The sequence below is a fragment of the Epinephelus lanceolatus genome, chromosome 3 (assembly GCF_041903045.1).
Source record: "Epinephelus lanceolatus isolate andai-2023 chromosome 3, ASM4190304v1, whole genome shotgun sequence".
NCBI classification, from domain to species: Eukaryota; Metazoa; Chordata; class Actinopteri; order Perciformes; family Serranidae; genus Epinephelus; species Epinephelus lanceolatus.
This window is the reverse complement of record NC_135736.1, coordinates 21,225,120-21,242,893: the sequence shown is the minus strand read 5'-3', so window position 1 is coordinate 21,242,893 and position 17,774 is coordinate 21,225,120. Positions and strand designations below refer to the sequence as shown.

Below are 17,774 nucleotides of genomic sequence, written 5' to 3'. Positions count from 1 at the left end.
GTTTTCCTGCACACAGTGCGGCAAAAGATTTACACATATCCACAAATTAAAACAACATGAAGCTGTTCATGAGGGTCTGAAGCCCCACCAGTGCTCACAGTGTGATAGAGGTTTCCTGAGCTTGAAGGGACTCGAGAACCACATGCGAGATCACACCGGAGAGAAACCTTTTCCGTGCACTGTGTGTGGAAAAAGGTTCAAGCAGGAATCTACTCTGAGAGCACATTATGTGACACACTCTGGAGAGAGGCCTCACCTCTGCTCCATCTGCGGGAAACATTACGCGAGGACTGAAGAGCTCAAAGTTCACCTCAGAGTTCACACAGGAGAGAAGCCGTACCAGTGTGACGAAAGCAGAAAGAGTTTCTACTACAGGCAAGGCTTCAACAACCATAAGAAGACTCACAGTGCCAAACCCATCGGTCCAACCAGGCAGCTGGGCAGACCCAGACAGCAGGGAGGTACCAGGAAGTCAAGGAAGATCTCAGTGAGAGCTCCGCCTGATTCAGACGGAGAGGACCTGACCTGGGAGCCTGCTGACCTTGGTAGGTGTGTTGATTAGGCACACATGACCATGTACTTCACAACATGAAAACTAAAGTCTGTGATGAGATTGCAAAGTTATTTTAACAACAGAGAGACAAAAATCAAATTTCCCCTCGAGGGACTAATAAAGGAATTCTTTCTTCTTTAAAATCAAGTTGGTCAATGTGGGTTGAGCCTTTCAAACACAAATTCTGCGCTGGTTCAACCCTGGTTGAGCCCTCAGTGTGAAAGGGGTATGAAAGAGACGTCACATATCTGCAAACAACTAGTTCATTTTGCAGTTTTTATTTTACAATCGTGCATTTACAGATTTCTCTGACTCATAAACCATCTTACCAGTAGTCACAAAACAGAGAAATATAAGCCAAAGTGACCTGTAATAAGCCCTTGTTTTTTACTCTCAAAACAGACCAAATATCATTCGCATTTGCTGTATCAGTTACATTGTCCATTAACTTTTTATGCCCTGTGATGTAGAAAAAAACATATACTCTTATTAACATATGTTTAATACAGATCTGATCGGAGAAGCTTTTGGCACAGCACGATGCACAGACAAAGACATACCAGAAACTTAAAGTAACACATCAGTGACTCAGCCTTACATAGTGTATTTGACACGTCATACAGATGTGTCTAACATTGGAGTCTTCGTAATTACAAGGTCTTCGTCTTACAGTATCTTAACCTTCAGACACCTTCAGAGCCTCCTCATATACCTGCATGCAGACAATGAGGGACTCTGAAGCCTTTCAAAATACCTTACCACGACCATGGATGAATCATATATTTATACAAATATTATTATTATACATGATGACATTCAGGTACTTTCAGATTTCAGACAACAATGACATATACTATATTCTGTAGTTACAATAGGCACGTAATATACCTTACTCTTAAGCCCACTTCAGAACAAAGATTTGCGACACGACAAAACGGTTTAAGAACGTTGCAGAGAAAGTTGCAGCGGTGTCAACTGGCCGTCTGAGCTCAACTCAAGCGGGCTGATGGTGTCACCTGCTACGCCGCTGGCCAAATTGCCAGCGGCTGGTTTTAGTAGGTAAAGTTCGTCACTTGTTTCTACATCCAGTCGGCTTGTAGTGAAGTCAGATGGCGTGTTCACCTGCTGCGGCAGGTGCTCTGTCCCCGCTGAGCCCTCTGAGCTTCACAACACAGTGAAATATACTGCAATATGTTTTCTGTTATAGATATTTTGCAGATTAATTTTTTGCAAAATCACTCAAAATCAAAAATATTTGGGGTCTTTGGGGTCATTGATTTCTTCAGGAAGTGAAAATAATTGTGTGTGGGTTTAACAGAGGTTTAAATAGATATTAAAAAAGATATTAATGCATCAAATTAATGTGTTGCATATATAATGGGATACGTATATTTAAAAAATCTCACAATTAAGTGTAAATCAATCAAAACTATAAAGTATTCCCACTAAATAAGTAGGTTTGATCCCTTGATTACACATAAATCAATACATGAAATAAGATCAGTGATTAGTTTTCTCCAACAGGAGAGATGACCAGAGGTGCAGAGTTTCTATTTCCATAATTAAGACTGGGACTGAAGTATGGGAAGAGTTTCTCAGTGAAGGAGCAGCCAGTATAGGTGTAGATAAGAGCTGCAGCATCTGTGTCATAAAAGGAGACCAGACCTTCATCATAATTCACAAACACTCCGACCTTCTGAGGACGAGACCTCAGAGAGAGAGGGACTTCAGGGCCAGCAGCAGCTTTGTACTCATCTCCGTCTCTCAAACATACAGTCCAGTAACCTTCTGCAGGGCTCAGTTTGATTCTGCACTTCCTGTTGATAGACTCTTTGGCCACTCCAAAATCCCATTCAGTCTTTCTTTTAACTTGAACCTCGTAGTAAAATTTTCCTGAAGAGAAATGCTGTTTTCCTAAAACACAGATATTGAAAGAAAATCTCTCTGGATTGTCTGGGAGAATTTTCATTACCTTACCGTGGCGTGCCTGTTTGCCATCATCAGAAAGGATGAGTGCAGCATGTGCTGTATTAGGATCAAGAGTCACGTCCACTGCATACTGCTGGACCCTCTTCAGCTCGGCTTCCAACACCTGCCTTATCTTTTTATTGAGTGCCTCCTCCAGCTGAGCTACAGCTCTCACTGCAGTCCCCTCATATGATGGATGGATACTGATCTCTGTCCAGTCCTTGGTGGGCGGTGGATGGTGGGTGTTTAGGGACTGGACACTCTGGAGAAGATGGAGGTGGTCTTCATGATGTGACAACTGCTCCATCTCAGTGCTTCTCCTCATCAGCTCAGAGATTTCCTGTCCCAGCTCTTCGATGAAAGCTTCAGCCTGTTTCTGTGTCGCTGTCCGCTTCTCTTCTATAGTTTTGACGAGCTCATTCAGGTCTCTCTCAACAGACTCCTTCAGAGAAGTGAAGACCTGAACACCTTCGGCTTTCTCTTTGTCTGCGTCCTTCTCACTGAGCTCGACTGAGTTTTTGATCTCCTGAATTTTCTGTTGTCTCTTCTGGATCATCTGCTGAATTTCAGCCTCCAGCTTGGCCTTCTTTTCCTCATATTCCTCTTTCAGAGGAACAACGTCATGCATCTTGTGGTCTAACACAGTGCAGAGCATGCAGACACCTGTCTGGTCGGTCTTACAGAACAGCTCCAGAGGCTTATCGTGCTTCGTACACATCCTGCCTTCCAGGTTCTGAACAGGGTCGATTAGCTGATGTCTTTTCAGACATGAAGCTGTCAGATGAGGCTCCAGGTGAGTCTGACAGTAGGAGGCCAGACACACCAGGCAGGACTTCAGGGCTTTCAGTTTGGTTCCAGTGCAGACATCACAGGGAACTTCTCCTGGTTTTGACTCTTCGACACTTTCAGCACTCACTTGCTCTGAGCTACTGCTGCTGGCTTTACTTTGAGCTGACTGTCTGAACTGAACAACCATCTCAGAGATGAAAGTGTTGACATGCAGCTCAGGTCTGGTGGTGAAAACCTTTTTACACATTGGGCACAGGCACTGGTCATTAGTGTTCCAGTGTGCATTGATGCAGTTTTTGCAGAAGTTGTGTCCACATGATGTGGTGACAGGATCAGTGAACACGTCCAGACAGATGGAGCACAGAAACTGATCTTCTGGCGGCAGATACTTTGCAGCAGCCATATCTACACAGGTAGTGTGACAGAAAAGAAAAACATTTTATTTAAAATACACATTTAATTATTTGTTTAAAAGGAAAGAAGTACGATTATGTTTTTTTTTAGTATACCACGATGTTTGTTAAAGTAGGCTGATCTTGAATAATAACTGCTGTGAATTGCACCAAGCAACGTTATGCAAGATTTGGTGCCCCGACAGATTCAGAGTGGTACCCCAGTGTTGTGAATACATCACGCCTGCTGCATGGCAAACTGTTCAACCTGTCCTTACATAAGTTGAAGTGATTTCCTAACGCTAACAGGAAACTGACAACAGTGTGTACATCCCTGCTAATATTATAATGTAAGATTGTGACGCAGGCTGTAACTTTATCAGTTTCATCCTTCTCTCACAGAGTCTCATGGACAGCTGTGCACGTGCATTTGCTGACAAGCTGAACGATTTTGGAACCTGCAAATATGATGTCAGAAGCTTTAAAAAAACAACGTATATGCTTCATCACTCAACATCCTCTTGAAAATTCCAAGCTAGTTTCTTCTTTTTTTTTTTTTAATCCTCATTTCAAATAGTCGACATACATAGTGGAAAAAAAACCCATCAGAATTACATACAGATGAAGCACTGAGAAAACAAAATGAAAAGCAGCGCCAACTAGCTGAGTTTGCTAGTGTCATATGCTTTGGTAATCCAACCTGCTCAACACAGTTACTTACTGTATTGCAGGAACACACATTCAGGGTGCTGAGTGGGAATGACAGATGCACCATTTTTCTTATTACATGTCCGTGTACCATTGCAATGATGTCAAAGCTGTTATTAAAACGTAAATTTTGCAATTCTTTTTCTAAAGCTGTGCTCACTTGATGACAAACACTGTGTATTTCCTCTAGCTGATTCACATTACCAGTCTCCGAATGGTTCAGGAAGCAGTACGTAGAAGGTGATAAGCAAACAGTGATAAAAGCAGGAAAGTAGGAGTGGAACGAAACTCTAAACCAGAGATTCAGTTAAAAGTTAGTCCTGAGAGCTGAAAAGGAGGGGGACTGTTAAAAGCTATTAAAGTGGGCTACTGCATAGTGGGCCGGTGCACAGACGGCCATAGTGGAACGTCCTGCCTGAGCAGAGCTGCAGTTTTATGTTAATCTTGGTCGTTTAAACTCAGGATGTCAGCTGTACTCACTGGTGTTTAGCAGCTGCTGTGTTGTTGATAAAGACCCGATGAACTTGGCTGTTTGGATTTTCTTTCAAAGGGAACCAGAGACTTGTCTTGACCTCAGCGTGGCTGCCACTCCGACAAACTTAAGTTTCATTTCTGGGGTGTGACATTGAGGCTCTCCTCTCCGATGTTGGTCCTCCTCTTACTGGAGCTTTGCTGGTTAGGTTTCGTTTCCCCCCGCTAATTCACATGATTACTGGGAAGTTCTACGATGTTCTTTGATTAACATGGAGCAAAGGTGGTGCTTCATCTAACATGTGGGAGGAGTAAGATATGTATACAAAGTTCACTTCAGATCACACAGGATTCCACCTATTTACACTAGATAACTACTATACAATTTGTCTCTGCTCTATTTACCAATGTGGCGGCATTAGAGATAAGTTTCCCTCCACCTGAAAAGACTCAGTCATCAGTGGAAATCTGCCTCTGTCATTTGTGTTGGACACAATTTTCAGAAAAACAACTTTTAGAAGAACACTTAAAACAATTTCACCAATCAAAGAAGCCGTTTTCCTGCACACAGTGCGGCAAAAGATTTACACATATCCACAAATTAAAACAACATGAAGCTGTTCATGAGGGTCTGAAGCCCCACCAGTGCTCACAGTGTGATAGAGGTTTCCTGAGCTTGAAGGGACTCGAGAACCACATGCGAGATCACACCGGAGAGAAACCTTTTCCGTGCACTGTGTGTGGAAAAAGGTTCAAGCAGGAATCTACTCTGAGAGCACATTATGTGACGCACTCTGGAGAGAGGCCTCACCTCTGCTCCATCTGCGGGAAACATTACGCGAGGACTGAAGAGCTCAAAGTTCACCTCAGAGTTCACACAGGAGAGAAGCCGTACCAGTGTGACGAAAGCAGAAAGAGTTTCTACTACAGGCAAGGCTTCAACAACCATAAGAAGACTCACAGTGCCAAACCCATCGGTCCAACCAGGCAGCTGGGCAGACCCAGACAGCAGGGAGGTACCAGGAAGTCAAGGAAGATCTCAGTGAGAACTCCGCCTGATTCAGACGGAGAGGACCTGACCTGGGAGCCTGCTGACCTTGGTAGGTGTGTTGATTAGGCACACATGACCATGTACTTCACAACATGAAAACTAAAGTCTGTGATGAGATTGCAAAGTTATTTTAACAACAGAGAGACAAAAATCAAATTTCCCCTCGAGGGACTAATAAAGGAATTCTTTCTTCTTTAAAATCAAGTTGGTCAATGCGGGTTGAGCCTTTCAAACACAAATTCTGCGCTGGTTCAACCCTGGTTGAGCCCTCAGTGTGAAAGGGGTATGAAAGAGACGTCACATATCTGCAAACAACTAGTTCATTTTGCAGTTTTTATTTTACAATCGTGCATTTACAGATTTCTCTGACTCATAAACCATCTTACCAGTATTCACAAAACAGAGAAATATAAGCCAAAGTGACCTATAATGAGCCAAAACCTTTTGTTTTTTACTCTCAAAACAGACCAAATATCATTTGCATTTGCTGTATCAGTTACATTGTCCATTAACTTTTTATGCCCTGTGATGTAGAAAAAAACATATACTCTTATTAACATATGTTTAATACAGATCTGATCGGAGAAGCTTTTGGCACAGCATGATGCACAGACAAAGACATACCACAAACTTAAAACATATCAGTGACTCAGCCTTACATAGTGTATTTGACACGTCATACAGATGTGTCTGACATTGGAGTCTTCGTAATTACAAGGTCTTCGTCTTACAGTATCTTAACAGTATCTTCGTCTTACAGTATCTTAACAGTATCTTAACCTTCAGACACCTTCAGAGCCAGTCAAAACTGAATTACAGATATCTATAACGTCATTCTGACTAGTCAAAACTGAATTACAGATATCTATAATGTCATTCTGACTAGTCAAAACTGCAGTTACAGATATCTGTAATTCAGTTTTGACTAGTAAGATTCAAACTATTTTTGCCATTCATGTGTATGGCGTTTGTCATTATAGATATCTACAATTACATTATGACTATCTATAATTCCAGTTTGAGATATCTACAATGTCATTTTGACTAGTCATAATTCAGTTGTAGATATCTACAACGTCATTTTGACTAGTCATAATTCAGTTGCGGATATCTACAGTGTCATTTTGACTAGTCATAATTCAGTTGCGGATATCTACAATGTCATTTTGACTAGTCATAATTCAGTTGCGGATATCTACAATGTCATTTTGACTAGTGAAAATGACGTAGATATCTACAACGTCATTTTGACAAGTCATAATTCAGTTACAGATATCTACAACGTTATTTTGACTAGTCATAATTCAGTTGCAGATATCTATAACGTCATTTTGACTAGTCATAATTCAGTTACAGATATCTACAATGTCATTTTGACTAGTCATAATTCAGTTGCGGATATCTATAACGTCATTTTGACTAGTCATAATTCAGTTGCGGATATCTATAACGTCATTTTGACTAGTCATAATTCAGTTACGGATATCTACAACGTTATTTTGACTAGTCATAATTCAGTTACAGATATCTACAACGTCATTTTGACTAGTCATAATTCAGTTACAGATATCTACAACGTCATTTTGACTTGTCATAATTCGAATTCAAGATATCTACAACGTCATTCTGACTATCTGAAACTCAATTCAAGATATCTAGAAAGGACCATGTAGATATCTTCAATTGATGATAATTAAAGATATCTTGAACTTGAATTATAACTAGTCAAAATTAAATTGTAGATATCTCAAACTGGAATTACAGATATCCACAATTCAGTTGCAGATATCCGCAACTACATTGGAGATATCTATAATGACAAACCCCATACACATGAATGGCAAAAAAAGTTTGAATCTTACTAGTCAAAACTGAATTACAGATATCTGTAATTAGAGTTTTGACGAGGCAAAATCTAATTACAGATATCTTGAATAAGAGTTTTGACTAGGCAAAATTATGTTGCAGATATCAGTAATGAATATCCAGTCTAGCGATTAAATGTTAAAAAGGTTTGCCATAGGCGGCTGGTTTTGGAACGTTAAGTTCGTCACTACAAACAGCGTGCCGTGACGGGCAGAGTAAAATGTCGGCAGTGTGGCGACACCGCACTCGCATTTGCGACTAAAAATAGTTTTGAGCGAGCAAAATAGACTTAAATCATTCAGCACGCTGTGCGAGCAGCCTACAGATTTCAACCAGCAGCAGAAACGAAAGGCGAATCCCACCGGTTGTGGGTTGAACAGGGGTCACAGACACAGACAGTAATGTATTCCTGTCAAATACGGTGGCCATCGGTTTACCGGCGACGGAGAAGTCGGCTCCAATAATATCCTCTTCTTGACTGCCCAGAAGTACCTGAACAGCCGAGCCAGCCGAACACAGGTATGTGACGTGTCAGAGGAGAAATGAGCCGTTCACGGCCCACAAACCTCACTGCACTTTAGGGACTGTTCTTTACTTATGAAGGGACTTGTCAGGGGAGGAGGGTGGCTGGTTGATTTTTATTTTATTTATTTATTTTATTTTGATCCCCCCTATGTTAATCACTTATTGATGCTGTTTTTGAAGTATGAATAAGTCAATAAGTAATTTATTCCATTGAAATATCATTGATGTATTATAGAAAAGTGATTTATCTTTTTATAAATGACAAAAGGCACATCTGTCTTATTTTCGCTGTGGTATCGTGATACTACTCAGAACCATGATATTTTCATTGGTATCATACAGAGGAATTAAATATGGTACCATGACAACACTAATCTGGAGGGGGTTCATCTGCAAAAACTAATGAAAAACTAAACAACGTTATTCGGTATTCAGTACTTGGTATTAGGCCAAGCGTTTAATATTATTCAGCTTCGGCCACAAATTTTCATTTCGGTGCATCCCTAATTAATGCATCAAATTAATGTGTTGCATATATAATGGGTACATATATTTAAAAAATCTCACAATTAAGTGTAAATCAATCAAAACTATAAAGTATTCCCACTAAATAAGTAGGTTTGATCCCTTGAGTACACATAAATCAATACATGAAATAAGATCAGTGATTAGTTTTCTCTGACAGGAGAGATGATCAGAGGTGCAGAGTTTCTATTACCATAATGAGGACCAGGACAGAGGAATGGGAAGAGTCTCACAGTGAAGGAGCAGCCAGTATACGTGTAGATAAGAACTGCAGAATCTGTGTCATAAAAGGAGACCAGACCTTCATCGTAATCCACAAACACTCCGACCTTCTGAGGATGAGACCTCAGAGAGAGAGTGACTGAAGGGCCAGCAGCAGCTTTGTACTCATTTCCATTTTTCAAACCTACAGTCCAGTAACCTTCTGCAGGGCCCAGTGTGATTTGGCCCTTCCTGTTGATAGACTCTTTGGCCACTCCGAAATACCATTCAATCTTTCTTTTAACTTGAACCTCGTAGTAAAATTTTCCTGAAGAGAAATGCTGTTTTCCTAAAACACAGGCACCGAGAGAAAATCTCTCTGGATTGTCTGGAAGAAATTTCATTACCTTACCGTGGCGTACCTGTTTGCCATCATCAGAAAGGATGAGTTCAGCTTGTGCTGTATTAGGATCAAGAGTCACGTCCACTGCATACTGCTGGACCCTCTTCAGCTCGGCTTCCAACACCTGCCTTATCTTTTTATTGAGTGCCTCCTCCAGCTGAGCTACAGCTCTCACTGCAGTCCCCTCATATGATGGATGGATACTGATCTCTGTCCAGTCCTTGGTGGGCGGTGGATGGTGGGTGTTTAGGGACTGGACACTCTGGAGAAGATGGAGGTGGTCTTCATTGTGTGACAACTGCTCCACCTCAGTGCTTCTCCTCATCAGCTCAGAGATTTCGTGTCCCAGCTCCTCGATGAAAGCTTCAGCCTGTTTCTGTGTCGCTGTCCGCTTCTCTTCTATAGTTTTGATGAGGTCATTCAGGTCTCTCTCAACAGACTCCTTCAGAGAAGTGAAGACCTGAACACCTTCGGCTTTCTCTTTGTCTGCGTCCTTCTCACTGAGCTCGACTGAGTTTTTGATCTCCTGAATTTTCTGTTGTCTCTTCTGGATCATCTGCTGAATTTCAGCCTCCAGCTTGGCCTTCTTTTCTTCATATTCCTCTTTCAGAGGAACAACGTCATGCATCTTGTGGTCTAACACAGTGCAGAGCATGCAGACACCTGTCTGGTCGGTCTTACAGAACAGCTCCAGAGGCTTATTGTGCTTCGTACACATCCTGCCTTCCAGGTTCTGAACAGGGTCGATTAGCTGATGTCTTTTCAGACATGAAGCTGTCAGATGAGGCTCCAGGTGAGTCTGACAGTAGGAGGCCAGACACACCAGGCAGGACTTCAGGGCTTTCAGTTTGGTTCCAGTGCAGACATCACAGGGAACTTCTCCTGGTTTCGACTCTTCGACACTTTCAGTGCTCACTTGCTCTGAGCTGCTGCTGCTGGCTTTACTTTGAGCTGACTGTCTGAACTGAACAACCATCTCAGAGATGAAAGTGTTGACATGCAGCTCGGGTCTGGTGGTGAAAACCTTTTTACACATTGGACACAGGCACTGGTCATTAGTGTTCCAGTGTGCATTGATGCAGTTTTTGCAGAAGTTGTGTCCACATGATGTGGTGACAGGATCAGTGAACACGTCCAGACAGATGGAGCACAGAAACTGATCTTCTGGCGGCAGATACTTTGCAGCAGCCATATCTACACAGGTAGTGTGACAGAAAAGAAAAACATTTTATTTAAAATACACATTTAATTATTTGTTTAAAAGGAAAGAAGTACGATTATGTTTTTTTTTAGTATACCACGATGTTTGTTAAAGTAGGCTGATCTTGAATAATAACTGCTGTGAATTGCACCAAGCAACGTTATGCAAGATTTGGTGCCCCGACAGATTCAGAGTGGTACCCCAGTGTTGTGAATACATCACGCCTGCTGCATGGCAAACTGTTCAACCTGTCCTTACATAAGTTGAAGTGATTTCCGAACGCTAACAGGAAACTGACAACAGTGTGTACATCCCTGCTAATATTATAATGTAAGATTGTGACGCAGGCTGTAACTTTATCAGTTTCATCCTTCTCTCACAGAGTCTCATGGACAGCTGTGCACGTGCATTTGCTGACAAGCTGAACGATTTTGGAACCTGCAAATATGATGTCAGAAGCTTTAAAAAAACAACGTATATGCTTCATCACTCAACATCCTCTTGAAAATTCCAAGCTAGTTTCTTCTTTTTTTTTTTTTAATCCTCATTTCAAATAGTCGACATACATAGTGGCAAAAAAAAACATCAGAATTACATACAGATGAAGCACTGAAAAAACAAAATGAAAAGCAGCGCCAACTAGCTGAGTTTGCTAGTGTCATAAAACATTATGCTTTGGTAATCCAACCTGCTCAACACAGTTACTTACTGTATTGTAGGAACACACATTCAGGGTGCTGAGTGGGAATGACAGATGCACCATTTTTCTTATTACATGTCCGTGTACCATTGCAATGATGTCAAAGCTGTTATTAAAACGTAAATTTCCAATTCTTTTTCTAAAGCTGTGCTCACTTGATGACAAACACTGTGTATTTCCTCTAGCTGATTCACATTACCAGTCTCGGAATGGTTCAGGAAGCAGTACGTAGAAGGTGATAAGCAAACAGTGATAAAAGCAGGAAAGTAGGAGTGGAACGAAACTCTAAACCAGAGATTCAGTTAAAAGTTAGTCCTGAGAGCTGACAGAGAGGGGGACTGTTAAAAGCTATTAAAGTGGGCTACTGCATAGTGGGCCGGTGCACAGACGGCCATAGTAGAACGTCCTGCCTGAGCAAAGCTGCAGTTTTATGTTAATCTTGGTCGTTTAAACTCAGGATGTCAGCTGTACTCACTGGTGTTTAGCAGCTGCTGTGTTGTTGATAAAGACCCGATGAACTTGGCTGTTTGGATTTTCTTTCAAAGGGAACCAGAGACTTGTCTTGACCTCAGCGTGGCTGCCACTCCGACAAACTTAAGTTTCATTTCTGGGGTGTGACATTGAGGCTCTCCTCTCCGATGTTGGTCCTCCTCTTACTGGAGCTTTGCTGGTTAGGTTTCGTTTCCCCCCGCTAATTCACATGATTACTGGGAAGTTCTACGATGTTCTTTGATTAACATGGAGCAAAGGTGGTGCTTCATCTAACATGTGGGAGGAGTAAGATATGTGTACAAAGTTCACTTCAGATCACACAGGATTCCACCTATTTACACTAGATAACTACTATACAGTTTGTCTCTGCTCTATTTACCAATGTGGCGGCATTAGAGATAAGTTTCCCTCCACCTGAAAAGACTCAGTCATCAGTGGAAATCTGCCTCTGTCATTTGTGTTGGACACAATTTTCAGAAAAACAACTTTTAGAAGAACACTTAAAACAATTTCACCAATCAAAGAAGCCGTTTTCCTGCACACAGTGTGGCAAAAGATTTACACATATCCACAAATTAAAAGAACATGAAGCTGTTCATGAGGGTCTGAAGCCCCACCAGTGCTCATAGTGTGATAAAGGTTTCCTGAGCTCGAAGGGACTCGAGAACCACACGCGACATGACACCGGAGAGAAACCTTTTCCGTGCACTGTGTGTGGAAAAGCAGGAATCTACTCTGAGAGCACATTATGTGATGCACTCTGGAGAGAGGCCTCACCTCTGCTCCATCTGCGGGAAACATTACGCGAGGACTGAAGAGCTCAAAGTTCACCTCAGAGTTCACACAGGAGAGAAGCCGTACCAGTGTGACGAAAGCAGAAAGAGTTTCTACTACAGGCAAGGCTTCAACAACCATAAGAAGACTCACAGTGCCAAACCCATCGGTCCAACCAGGCAGCTGGGCAGACCCAGACAGCAGGGAGGTACCAGGAAGTCAAGGAAGATCTCAGTGAGAGCTCCGCCTGATTCAGACGGAGAGGACCTGACCTGGGAGCCTGCTGACCTTGGTAGGTGTGTTGATTAGGCACACATGACCATGTACTTCACAACATGAAAACTAAAGTCTGTGATGAGATTGCAAAGTTATTTTAACAACAGAGAGACAAAAATCAAATTTCCCCTCGAGGGACTAATAAAGGAATTCTTTCTTCTTTAAAATCAAGTTGGTCAATGTGGGTTGAGCCTTTCAAACACAAATTCTGCGCTGGTTCAACCCTGGTTGAGCCCTCAGTGTGAAAGGGGTATGAAAGAGACGTCACATATCTGCAAACAACTAGTTCATTTTGCAGTTTTTATTTTACAATCGTGCATTTACAGATTTCTCTGACTCATAAACCATCTTACCAGTAGTCACAAAACAGAGAAATATAAGCCAAAGTGACCTGTAATAAGCCCTTGTTTTTTACTCTCAAAACAGACCAAATATCATTCGCATTTGCTGTATCAGTTACATTGTCCATTAACTTTTTATGCCCTGTGATGTAGAAAAAAACATATACTCTTATTAACATATGTTTAATACAGATCTGATCGGAGAAGCTTTTGGCACAGCACGATGCACAGACAAAGACATACCAGAAACTTAAAGTAACACATCAGTGACTCAGCCTTACATAGTGTATTTGACACGTCATACAGATGTGTCTAACATTGGAGTCTTCGTAATTACAAGGTCTTCGTCTTACAGTATCTTAACCTTCAGACACCTTCAGAGCCTCCTCATATACCTGCATGCAGACAATGAGGGACTCTGAAGCCTTTCAAAATACCTTACCACGACCATGGATGAATCATATATTTATACAAATATTATTATTATACATGATGACATTCAGGTACTTTCAGATTTCAGACAACAATGACATATACTATATTCTGTAGTTACAATAGGCACGTAATATACCTTACTCTTAAGCCCACTTCAGAACAAAGATTTGCGACACGACAAAACGGTTTAAGAACGTTGCAGAGAAAGTTGCAGCGGTGTCAACTGGCCGTCTGAGCTCAACTCAAGCGGGCTGATGGTGTCACCTGCTACGCCGCTGGCCAAATTGCCAGCGGCTGGTTTTAGTAGGTAAAGTTCGTCACTTGTTTCTACATCCAGTCGGCTTGTAGTGAAGTCAGATGGCGTGTTCACCTGCTGCGGCAGGTGCTCTGTCCCCGCTGAGCCCTCTGAGCTTCACAACACAGTGAAATATACTGCAATATGTTTTCTGTTATAGATATTTTGCAGATTAATTTTTTGCAAAATCACTCAAAATCAAAAATATTTGGGGTCTTTGGGGTCATTGATTTCTTCAGGAAGTGAAAATAATTGTGTGTGGGTTTAACAGAGGTTTAAATAGATATTAAAAAAGATATTAATGCATCAAATTAATGTGTTGCATATATAATGGGATACGTATATTTAAAAAATCTCACAATTAAGTGTAAATCAATCAAAACTATAAAGTATTCCCACTAAATAAGTAGGTTTGATCCCTTGATTACACATAAATCAATACATGAAATAAGATCAGTGATTAGTTTTCTCCAACAGGAGAGATGACCAGAGGTGCAGAGTTTCTATTTCCATAATTAAGACTGGGACTGAAGTATGGGAAGAGTTTCTCAGTGAAGGAGCAGCCAGTATAGGTGTAGATAAGAGCTGCAGCATCTGTGTCATAAAAGGAGACCAGACCTTCATCATAATTCACAAACACTCCGACCTTCTGAGGACGAGACCTCAGAGAGAGAGGGACTTCAGGGCCAGCAGCAGCTTTGTACTCATCTCCGTCTCTCAAACATACAGTCCAGTAACCTTCTGCAGGGCTCAGTTTGATTCTGCACTTCCTGTTGATAGACTCTTTGGCCACTCCAAAATCCCATTCAGTCTTTCTTTTAACTTGAACCTCGTAGTAAAATTTTCCTGAAGAGAAATGCTGTTTTCCTAAAACACAGATATTGAAAGAAAATCTCTCTGGATTGTCTGGGAGAATTTTCATTACCTTACCGTGGCGTGCCTGTTTGCCATCATCAGAAAGGATGAGTGCAGCATGTGCTGTATTAGGATCAAGAGTCACGTCCACTGCATACTGCTGGACCCTCTTCAGCTCGGCTTCCAACACCTGCCTTATCTTTTTATTGAGTGCCTCCTCCAGCTGAGCTACAGCTCTCACTGCAGTCCCCTCATATGATGGATGGATACTGATCTCTGTCCAGTCCTTGGTGGGCGGTGGATGGTGGGTGTTTAGGGACTGGACACTCTGGAGAAGATGGAGGTGGTCTTCATGATGTGACAACTGCTCCATCTCAGTGCTTCTCCTCATCAGCTCAGAGATTTCCTGTCCCAGCTCTTCGATGAAAGCTTCAGCCTGTTTCTGTGTCGCTGTCCGCTTCTCTTCTATAGTTTTGACGAGCTCATTCAGGTCTCTCTCAACAGACTCCTTCAGAGAAGTGAAGACCTGAACACCTTCGGCTTTCTCTTTGTCTGCGTCCTTCTCACTGAGCTCGACTGAGTTTTTGATCTCCTGAATTTTCTGTTGTCTCTTCTGGATCATCTGCTGAATTTCAGCCTCCAGCTTGGCCTTCTTTTCCTCATATTCCTCTTTCAGAGGAACAACGTCATGCATCTTGTGGTCTAACACAGTGCAGAGCATGCAGACACCTGTCTGGTCGGTCTTACAGAACAGCTCCAGAGGCTTATCGTGCTTCGTACACATCCTGCCTTCCAGGTTCTGAACAGGGTCGATTAGCTGATGTCTTTTCAGACATGAAGCTGTCAGATGAGGCTCCAGGTGAGTCTGACAGTAGGAGGCCAGACACACCAGGCAGGACTTCAGGGCTTTCAGTTTGGTTCCAGTGCAGACATCACAGGGAACTTCTCCTGGTTTTGACTCTTCGACACTTTCAGCACTCACTTGCTCTGAGCTACTGCTGCTGGCTTTACTTTGAGCTGACTGTCTGAACTGAACAACCATCTCAGAGATGAAAGTGTTGACGTGCAGCTCAGGTCTGGTGGTGAAAACCTTTTTACACATTGGGCACAGGCACTGGTCATTAGTGTTCCAGTGTGCATTGATGCAGTTTTTGCAGAAGTTGTGTCCACATGATGTGGTGACAGGATCAGTGAACACGTCCAGACAGATGGAGCACAGAAACTGATCTTCTGGCGGCAGATACTTTGCAGCAGCCATATCTACACAGGTAGTGTGACAGAAAAGAAAAACATTTTATTTAAAATACACATTTAATTATTTGTTTAAAAGGAAAGAAGTACGATTATGTTTTTTTTTAGTATACCACGATGTTTGTTAAAGTAGGCTGATCTTGAATAATAACTGCTGTGAATTGCACCAAGCAACGTTATGCAAGATTTGGTGCCCCGACAGATTCAGAGTGGTACCCCAGTGTTGTGAATACATCACGCCTGCTGCATGGCAAACTGTTCAACCTGTCCTTACATAAGTTGAAGTGATTTCCTAACGCTAACAGGAAACTGACAACAGTGTGTACATCCCTGCTAATATTATAATGTAAGATTGTGACGCAGGCTGTAACTTTATCAGTTTCATCCTTCTCTCACAGAGTCTCATGGACAGCTGTGCACGTGCATTTGCTGACAAGCTGAACGATTTTGGAACCTGCAAATATGATGTCAGAAGCTTTAAAAAAACAACGTATATGCTTCATCACTCAACATCCTCTTGAAAATTCCAAGCTAGTTTCTTCTTTTTTTTTTTTTAATCCTCATTTCAAATAGTCGACATACATAGTGGCAAAAAAACCCATCAGAATTACATACAGATGAAGCACTGAGAAAACAAAATGAAAAGCAGCGCCAACTAGCTGAGTTTGCTAGTGTCATATGCTTTGGTAATCCAACCTGCTCAACACAGTTACTTACTGTATTGCAGGAACACACATTCAGGGTGCTGAGTGGGAATGACAGATGCACCATTTTTCTTATTACATGTCCGTGTACCATTGCAATGATGTCAAAGCTGTTATTAAAACGTAAATTTTGCAATTCTTTTTCTAAAGCTGTGCTCACTTGATGACAAACACTGTGTATTTCCTCTAGCTGATTCACATTACCAGTCTCCGAATGGTTCAGGAAGCAGTACGTAGAAGGTGATAAGCAAACAGTGATAAAAGCAGGAAAGTAGGAGTGGAACGAAACTCTAAACCAGAGATTCAGTTAAAAGTTAGTCCTGAGAGCTGAAAAGGAGGGGGACTGTTAAAAGCTATTAAAGTGGGCTACTGCATAGTGGGCCGGTGCACAGACGGCCATAGTGGAACGTCCTGCCTGAGCAGAGCTGCAGTTTTATGTTAATCTTGGTCGTTTAAACTCAGGATGTCAGCTGTACTCACTGGTGTTTAGCAGCTGCTGTGTTGTTGATAAAGACCCGATGAACTTGGCTGTTTGGATTTTCTTTCAAAGGGAACCAGAGACTTGTCTTGACCTCAGCGTGGCTGCCACTCCGACAAACTTAAGTTTCATTTCTGGGGTGTGACATTGAGGCTCTCCTCTCCGATGTTGGTCCTCCTCTTACTGGAGCTTTGCTGGTTAGGTTTCGTTTCCCCCCGCTAATTCACATGATTACTGGGAAGTTCTACGATGTTCTTTGATTAACATGGAGCAAAGGTGGTGCTTCATCTAACATGTGGGAGGAGTAAGATATGTATACAAAGTTCACTTCAGATCACACAGGATTCCACCTATTTACACTAGATAACTACTATACAATTTGTCTCTGCTCTATTTACCAATGTGGCGGCATTAGAGATAAGTTTCCCTCCACCTGAAAAGACTCAGTCATCAGTGGAAATCTGCCTCTGTCATTTGTGTTGGACACAATTTTCAGAAAAACAACTTTTAGAAGAACACT

The 17,774-nt window shown here is 41.9% G+C and overlaps 3 protein-coding genes across 3 annotated transcripts; all 3 read right to left on the bottom strand.

Annotated features, from left to right (window-relative positions):
- Window positions 1-815: 815 nt before the first annotated feature.
- LOC144462458 (E3 ubiquitin-protein ligase TRIM21-like) lies at window positions 816-5,103 on the bottom strand. The gene is made up of 2 exons (XM_078166132.1): window positions 4,891-5,103; window positions 816-3,715 (listed from the first exon to the last, which is right to left on the bottom strand). The coding sequence occupies exon 2, from the start codon at window positions 3,711-3,713 to the stop codon at window positions 2,061-2,063; it is 1,653 nt and encodes a 550-aa protein (XP_078022258.1). The 5' UTR covers window positions 3,714-3,715; window positions 4,891-5,103; the 3' UTR covers window positions 816-2,060.
- A 387-nt stretch (window positions 5,104-5,490) lies between these two features.
- On the bottom strand, window positions 5,491-12,084 carry LOC144462459 (E3 ubiquitin-protein ligase TRIM21-like). Its single transcript, XM_078166133.1, has 2 exons — window positions 11,829-12,084; window positions 5,491-10,646 (listed from the first exon to the last, which is right to left on the bottom strand). Exon 2 carries the CDS (start codon window positions 10,642-10,644, stop codon window positions 8,992-8,994), a length of 1,653 nt encoding a protein of 550 aa, XP_078022259.1. The 5' UTR covers window positions 10,645-10,646; window positions 11,829-12,084; the 3' UTR covers window positions 5,491-8,991.
- Window positions 12,085-13,181: 1,097 nt separating this feature from the next.
- LOC144462456 (E3 ubiquitin-protein ligase TRIM21-like) lies at window positions 13,182-17,468 on the bottom strand. Its single transcript, XM_078166129.1, has 2 exons — window positions 17,257-17,468; window positions 13,182-16,081 (listed from the first exon to the last, which is right to left on the bottom strand). Exon 2 carries the CDS (start codon window positions 16,077-16,079, stop codon window positions 14,427-14,429), a length of 1,653 nt encoding a protein of 550 aa, XP_078022255.1. The 5' UTR covers window positions 16,080-16,081; window positions 17,257-17,468; the 3' UTR covers window positions 13,182-14,426.
- Between the last annotated feature and the right edge of the window lie 306 nt (window positions 17,469-17,774).

Coding starts and splice junctions, on each gene's coding strand:
- LOC144462458 (XM_078166132.1), bottom strand. CDS start 3,713: ATGGCTGCTGCAAAGTATCTGCCGCCAGAAGATCAGTTTCTGTGCTCC.
- LOC144462459 (XM_078166133.1), bottom strand. CDS start 10,644: ATGGCTGCTGCAAAGTATCTGCCGCCAGAAGATCAGTTTCTGTGCTCC.
- LOC144462456 (XM_078166129.1), bottom strand. CDS start 16,079: ATGGCTGCTGCAAAGTATCTGCCGCCAGAAGATCAGTTTCTGTGCTCC.